This window comes from Notechis scutatus, chromosome 7, assembly GCF_049901735.1.
Source record: "Notechis scutatus isolate UNSWTSFEM ecotype Mainland chromosome 7, rNotScu1.2, whole genome shotgun sequence".
Classification (NCBI taxonomy): Eukaryota; Metazoa; Chordata; class Lepidosauria; order Squamata; family Elapidae; genus Notechis; species Notechis scutatus.
Genome location: NC_142015.1, coordinates 9,955,464 through 9,963,565, shown reverse-complemented (window position 1 = coordinate 9,963,565; position 8,102 = coordinate 9,955,464). Strand labels below are relative to the sequence as shown.

Here is an 8,102-nt window from a genome sequence, read left to right as displayed (position 1 = left end):
TGACTGAATAATATCTGAATTATATGAAAATCTCACCTGTACAAAATAGTTATGAGGCAAATTAGAATAGCTGTTCTGCTTAAAAGAGATAGAGAGTTGGCTAAGCAAACATCCTGACAGCTTTTTCAAGTAGAAATTGAAGAGAGACTAATCTATAACTTGACATTGCCTGCAGTACAGATCTAGTTAGTGAGGAAGTCAATTTATAAAGAAAAGTGGGATAAGTGATGAAGTTTTAGGACTTGTTGCAAATTAAAAATTAACAAATTGCCAAATCCAGAACTGCATTCAGTGGAGAATTCTTAAAGACCAGCAATGAAGATATGTTAGACTTTATCCAGAGGAAGGATGTTTTGATGTCTGAAAAATTGCCAAAGTAACATTTTAAAATTATATATTGGAAGATATAGGAAATTGCAGAGCAGTTAGCTCAACCTCTATATCAGATATTGTAAATTACTATAATGCATTATTGAAGATAAAAATAGTGGGCATATAGAATAATATATTTTGTTGAAGAAGAGTAAAAGTGTATTCTGCAAAATTTGATCTTGCCATACTAAGAAAGTTAAGTATCTAAGAAAGTGTATCTAATTATTGGATTATTGGAATATAGTTTTACTTTTAAAATAAAAATAAAATCAACATAGTCATGGGCTCAGAGGAAGTTTCTTAGGGTTTGGTAATTAGGTATAGATACATAGATTAGATACAGCTATAGAGAGATATAGATATATTATTGGCTTCAAGGAATCTTTGAATTGAGCTTAAGAAAGTGATTTCTATTGTCTTCTTTTCAATTTCCCTAGCTAACCTACAATCTTTGGCTTTCTTTGTGGTTTGTTGGCCAAATCCTAATTGAATCTTACATTGTCAAATGTCTATGGAGATCCTTAGTCATCCAAGTCATGGTTGTCCCAAAGGTTGTTCCAAAGGTGCTTTTTCAAAAGGCAATTGGACTTTTTTTGTTTTTCTTTGAAGATATTTCACCTCTCCCAAGAAGCTTCTTCAGCTCTGAATGGATAAGAAGTCAAACGACTCCATAGAAAAACGAAGTCCAGCTGGCTCCTGAAAACCATCATTGGGATTACACTGTAATCAAAATACTAAGGGCAATGAAAATGGTTCCTCAAGTATGGGGTCAAAGTTGTTTTGGTGTTGTGTGAAGAACTCTCTTTGAAACTCCAACAAAATTATTTTAAAAAGGATAAACACGGCAGCCATGGCGTGAAGAAGCTTATTCAGCATGAGGGGGCAGCTGTGAAAAATTGTATTCCTGCATCTTTAATTTTCTCCGCGCAAAAGGGAGCCTGCATAGCAATGTAAACCCTCTCACTAGGTTCGTGCTTTTAATATGTGATCCGTTTTCTCCAGTGGAGGGCACTCAATGTATCGCAAAGTAGAACATTAGCACTAACAAGCTCCTAAGCATTTCATCTGTGTCTGGGAAAGAGGGAAGAAAAAGGAGGAGGGGGGACGAAGAGAGAGAGAGAGAGAGAGAGAGAGAAAGGGAGGTGGAGAGGTGGGAGATTGAATGTGGAGAACAACCTCGCGCGCGCAGCACAGGGCTCCAGAAAATACACGCGCGCGCGCGCACACAGGCACACACGCACTCACTCTCTTTGGAACCCGAGCGCCTCCATGGATAAAAACTAGCTTTTGAAACGACGAAGAAAGGAGGGCAAAATCTTGGAGACGAGACCCTGAGGAGTCACCCATATTTTTTTTTTGACAGCTGGATTGAAGGAATGGGTCGTCGTGCTTGGGGATGGAGAGAGGCAGCCGACTGAGGAGGCTGTCTTGCAGCAGGAGGATACTTCGCGGCCTTTTCGTCCTCCCCCTCTTCCCCCCGGCTGAGAAGTTGCTTCGCCTCCATGGTCCTCTCGCGCTCCAACGAGAGGCTGGACGACTGATGCCAACGGTCCAGGCGAGGTGCTCCATGGCTTTCAGAGATTAGGTTATTCCTTCCTTCCTTCCTTCCTTCCTTCCTTCCTTCCTTCCTCCTCCTAACCCTGTCTTCCCTACATTCCACTACCCCTATTCCCTAACCCTTCCTTCCTTCCTTCCTTCCTTCCTTCCTTCCTTCCTTCCTTCCTTCCTCTTTCTCTCCTTCTCAGTAACTTTGTGCAGATTCCTGGCATCCTCTTGGATGGCATGGAAGTAGGTAGCAGCTGGGCTAGTCTGTGTGATACCATGCTTTAAAGGAAAAGGACCGGCTTGAAAGGGGGGTGGGTGGGTAAGAAACAACCACCACAAGAACTGTCAGCCTCCCAGGTCATTCCAAGCAACAAACAACAACATCTGGAAGAAGAAACGAGATACAATTGCAGATGAGGGAACGATGGGTAAGTGAACTTTTTTTTTTGTAAGGCTGCAGCTGTGCCCAGGGCTGAGGGTGCATGTGTTTTGTGTGTCTCTCTCTGTGTGTGAGTGCATATCTCTTGCCTGCCCATTTGCTGGGGAAGAAAACCCACCAAAATCACACTACTGGGTTCTTTTTGCTAGGTGACTCACACAAGCTACTTTTCTATAGATTCTGCCTTCTTCTGCCTCATCCCATCCTTTACTCTCCCCTCTGGTGTTTTGTGAGATCTTTCACCCTCAGATGAACACCCTTACTCCATTATTAGTGGTAGATATACAGACCAGAACAGTTTGTTTTTTCTTCCCCTCTCTCTATATTTACCCCCTCTTCCCCACCCCCAGTTCTGTCATTTCTTCTACTCCCCTGGTGCCCTGCTATTCAATCTATGCTTCATCCCCATTTAGGATTTGCTCAGTTTCATGTCCTAATTTTTTTTTTCAAATGTGGTGCTAATGATAATTCCAGATCCTCAACCCTCTATTGAAGAAAAAAAAAGGGGGGGGGATTTGCTGATGAACCTGCTCCGGAGAACTAAGTTGATATCCCTCATACACAGGCATGCACCATCCTCTAAAAGAAAGTGTTACATCTCCAACACCTATTTTGGAGATTCTCTTCCCCGCCTTCCAGAAACCTCCTCCAAATGTGACAGAATTATGTTTTTCCCTCCATGTGTAGGTTGGAATATGTTTCTGCTGTTGCTCCTCCTGGCATCAGGCAATGAGAAAAGATCAGAATTTAAATGAAGGAAGGAAAGGGAGAATCTTGCCATTGAAATGAACGTGTCAGAAACAAACAGTCAAAAGCTCTTTGGATTAGCAGTTTGCCTCCACTCAAATAAACACTGAATAAAAATAATGGCTTATTTGGCTATTCTTTGTTCCTTCTTTTCTTCTGTCCCCCAACCTAATAATATTATTTACTGTTAAGAAGGCAATACTTTTCCAGAATTCCCAATTGAAGGGGGCAAAACAAATGACCAGAATGGTTACAACTCTTGAAAGCTATACTTTGAAGCTTATCTCAAGACTAGAACAAGGTCCAATTTCTCCCCTTATTTTGGAGAACCCTAAGCCTGTATGTGGCTTAATTCTCCCAAGACTCAGGTAGTTATTCAGAGAACATGGGAAGCGTGAAAAGATCAGAAGGAGGACTATAAAATAAGTTTTTTGCTACATATGTTAAATGTAGTCTATCAAAATTGGAATTGAAAAAAGAGAAGGAAAATTCACCTTTTTTTTTGCTTCATCTGGGATTGAGTTTCCATTCATGTTTATTATTAATTATAGTAATAATATTGTCCCATCTTTTACCCAAAATAAATATTGGGTGTGACTCATTGTAATTATAGAAGAAATGTAGATGCTAAAACAATAAAACCATGCTACTGTATATTAAAATATATCAATAAGTTACAATATAGTTATGTTAGCTATTATGTGTAAAGATATGAAAGTATGCCTGATGACCACAAGCATTTTATTATGATATCCAGAAGTTCCTTGTCATTGCTATTTAGCATCCTTAGATTTTTTTCATACATAAGATTTGACACATAAGACATTCATACCTGTCTGTTTAGATTATGCTTAGCTCACTTGAAATAAAATATCTTACCGTGTGCTTTCCCCTACTCTCTCTCCATTTTTTTCTAACTTCTATTTGTCACGCTACATTAACACATATTTTTAAGGTCATCTGTGCATCTCTTGAAGGACTCAGGAGATGTGTACTTGTGAGCTTGTTTATTAAGAAACCTTTTACTGATTTAAGAATATTTAACAATTCAAGCTTGGGTGCATTCTCTTCCCAAAATCTACTTCACAGTGACTTGACAAATATGTTTAGTATTAAATCTACAACATCCTCATGATAAGGGTATGTGCATCATGCTAATGCATGCTGCTATGAGTTAAAAATGGGAAGGGAAATGTAATTTGTTATAAATCATCTAGAGGTAAATGAATAAGTATAGTCTGGTTGTATATGTTGGTTGGTTAGGGAGAAGAAAACATTGGGAAAAAGAGTCAGTATAACAAACATCTCCATGTAAAACAAGTGGGGGGAGAGAGGGAGGGAGGGAGGGAGGGAGGTTGAACTGCATGGAAGCAAGGCGTCATCATGGATTCAACTCTTTCATTTGTTGTTTGAAATCCTGATAGTGAATACTATGATTCTGTTTTGAGTGGCCTCACGATGTATATTTGTCACCTTCATATTGTAGGTTTCCATGTAATTAAGCATCTGAGGGGCATGAGTGCAGTGTTTGTTCTCCTTCCTACTGTGCTGTTTGTGACGTTGAGTGGGGCTCAGCGAGCTTGCCCCAAGAACTGCAGGTGTGATGGCAAAATTGTGTACTGTGAATCCCATGCATTCAGAGACATTCCTCAGAACATTTCTGGAGGATCTCAAGGCTTATCATTACGGTACAACAGCATCCAGAAGCTCAAGCCAAATCAGTTTGCAGGCCTACACCAACTCATATGGCTTTACCTTGATCATAACTACATCACTTCAGTGGATGAGGATGCCTTCCAAGGCATCCGAAGGCTGAAGGAATTAATTCTAAGCTCCAACAAAATTACTCACCTTCACAATAAAACATTTCACCCAGTCCCCAACCTTCGCAATCTAGACCTGTCTTACAACAAGCTACAGGCGCTTCAGTCAGAGCAGTTTAAAGGTCTTCGCAAACTCCTGATCTTGCACTTACGATCCAACTCATTGAAAACGGTTCCTATCCGGGTTTTCCAAGATTGTCGCAACCTTGATTTTCTGGATTTAGGCTACAATCGTCTGCGGAGTTTATCTCGCAATGCCTTTGCTGGTCTTTTGAAGCTCACAGAGCTCCACTTGGAACACAACCAATTTTCAAAGATCAACTTTGCTCACTTTCCTCGTCTCTTTAATCTCCGCTCCATTTACTTGCAGTGGAATAGGATCCGATCCTTAAGCCAAGGGTTGACCTGGACCTGGAGTTCTTTGCACAATTTGGATTTATCGGGAAATGACATTGCAGGGATTGAACCTGGGACATTTCAGTGCCTGCCAAACTTGCAGAAGCTCAACTTGGATTCCAACAAACTTACTAACATCTCTCAGGAGACTGTCAATGCCTGGATTTCTTTGATATCTATTACTCTTTCTGGAAATATGTGGGAATGTACCAGGAGCATTTGCCCTCTGTTTAACTGGCTTAAAAACTTCAAGGGAAACAAAGAAAGTACCATGATTTGTGCAGGCCCTAAACATATTCAGGGTGAAAAGGTGAGCGATGCTGTAGAAACCTACAACGTTTGTGCAGAAATCCCAGTGGTGGTCACTGAAAAACCTTACCAGGTCCCTAAAACCCAGCAGAGACCCATCTTTATTCCAAGACCCACCATTCCCAAAGTGGAAGACTATGAACCAACATCTTTTACACCAAGCCCTTCTCCAGAATTCCCAACATCTGGACCAGAACCAGAATATGAGCATGTTTCATTTCACAAAATAATTGCTGGAAGTGTTGCCCTTTTTCTTTCAGTGGCTATGATTTTGTTGGTCATTTATGTTTCGTGGAAACGCTACCCAGCTAGCATGAAACAGCTACAGCAACACTCCCTCATGAAAAGGCGTAGGAAAAAAGCCCGAGAATCTGAAAGGCAAATGAACTCCCCTTTACAGGAGTATTATGTGGACTACAAGCCAACAAACTCTGAGGCCATGGATGTATCGGTTAATGGATCTGGACCCTGCACGTATACCATTTCTGGCTCCAGGGAATGTGAGGTATGAACCATGATCCTCCTAAATCCATTTCTGCTGCTGGGAAGGAGAGGTAAATGTTTGACAATCTTGAGGTGACTCTAATCACTAGAAAGAGTAATGAGTCTTCTTGCTTTGGGGTTTCTTTGGGGTGAAAGGTTATTAATTAAATTGCAACAGTCAGGGAAGTGATGGTGTCTAACTTTCAAGAATTCAGACTTGAAAGCTATTAGTTTAAGAATAAAAATGAGTTTGCGGTGAACCGCATCAGGGGTCCAGCTTTAGCTATTTTATGCTGGTTAAAAGTTAGGATTACTTCTATCATGATTTTATATTGAGAGAGAACAGCAACAAAGGGGAGGCCCTGTTATACTATCAAATTTTGCCTTTGTCCTATTTCAAATGAAATTCTAAATAACTTACTATACAAACTCTCCCCTTCCCTGCATTTTGGTCCTGGTCCTTCATGCATGTTAAAAATATCTCGTTACATGTCACTTCTTTGACATGTAAGGAAGGTGGATGTTCAACATACTATGGAGTTCTTTCTGAAGTGCCTTGATGAATAAAGAAGGGTTTAAATGTGGTCTTTTTTATGGTTGGTGGTGCTGAAATCAAAGAATTTCTTTAAAGTGTATTTGCTGGGGAAAGGCAGGTTCTCCACTAACATTTCATTTGAGAATAATTATTTTATATCAATTGGAAGCTTGGATTCAAATATGAATATGATGTTTGGAGAGAATGGGAGGCTATGTTGCTGTTCTCAGGGATGGGAGAAAGAGCATCTAAGGACCTACTGCTTCACAGAAGGCTGCTGCAAACAGGATGGGAGGAGAGAAGACGAATAATGTGTACTCTAGTTATGGTTCTTGGCAGCATGGGGACAGGGTGGGAGGTGTTATTTGACTTGAGCGTCTGCAGAATTTACAATCCTCCTAATTGTCTTTCCTGAAAATCCAACCTGCTTCTGACCAGAATATGGATTATGCTATGAAGCCTGTGCCCAAAATTTGCCAAGATAGATTGCTCTTACGCTTTTGATATCTTGTTACATTAAAAAGCACTTCAATTTAAAGACAGTGCAAATGAAAGCACCTTGCAAATAAGACGGACACTCTCCGTTGAACTTCAGAATCAAATCCGATGCCTTTCATCAATTCAGCCGTTTGAATGTACATTTTCTGATGCCTTTCTGAATTGATTAGAAAATCCAATCAACTTTATATTCCAAATCAATTAGAATGTCAGATCAGATCAGATTGATTATCTGAATCAGAATGAATATTTTAAATAAGAATTACAGATACCTAGGAGAAAATCTGTTTCAACCATATTACAATGATGATTCCTTTGCTTTCCCATACTACCGGGTTTAGTTTCTAGGGGTATTTCAATAGAAAGACAATTGGATTTGCACTGAAAGTATTAACTTGTTTCACTGTATTTCCCCCCCATTTTGGCTTTAATTAATATATCCATTGTTTTTTCTTTTAATAAATAATAAAGGAGTGGACACTTTAATTATTTTTCTACCTGTTGAGAAAGGCTATTCCCATCAGTCTAATTTAGTTTCTTCAGAAACATGTTTATAACTCCTGAAGAGTCCAAAACAAGCTGATAAATCCCTATTAGAGTCTAGTGAATTCAATGGATCATTGGATATGACTTTGCTGGGCTTTAGTTATGCTCAAATCACATCAGTTGTTCTGCTTGGAAATAAGTTTAAAATGTTTCCTATTGACTAAAGAAGAAACATAGGCCATCCTAAGGGAAATATAGGAAGTCTGACAGATGTTTCTTTTCTGTGGTAATGAGACATATAATTTAAAAATCAATTATACATGTATTGTTTTATAGATAAATGTATAAAACAATGGGCTATGCCTTCTCAAAAGTAGGTTCCTCTGAATTTGATAGGGTTTGCTTGATTATAATTCTTTAGGGTTTGTAAATCCTGGTTTATCATTTTTCATAAACTACCAATGGGATA

The 8,102-nt window shown here is 39.4% G+C and overlaps 1 protein-coding gene across 2 annotated transcripts in view; it reads left to right on the top strand.

The window, feature by feature from the left end:
- Positions 1-1,496: 1,496 nt before the first annotated feature.
- Positions 1,497-8,102, top strand: part of LRRTM4 (leucine rich repeat transmembrane neuronal 4) — a 408,781-nt gene continuing 402,175 nt past the window's right edge. The window contains exons 1-2 of one of the 2 annotated variants that reach the window (XM_087969956.1): positions 1,497-2,345; positions 4,590-6,136. In XM_087969956.1, the coding sequence (XP_087826082.1) occupies positions 2,342-2,345; positions 4,590-6,136 (1,551 nt within the window). In that variant the 5' untranslated portion in view covers positions 1,497-2,341. Of the gene's footprint in view, positions 2,346-4,589; positions 6,186-8,102 lie in introns of both variants that reach the window. The other variant, XM_087969957.1, reaches the window with a different exon arrangement.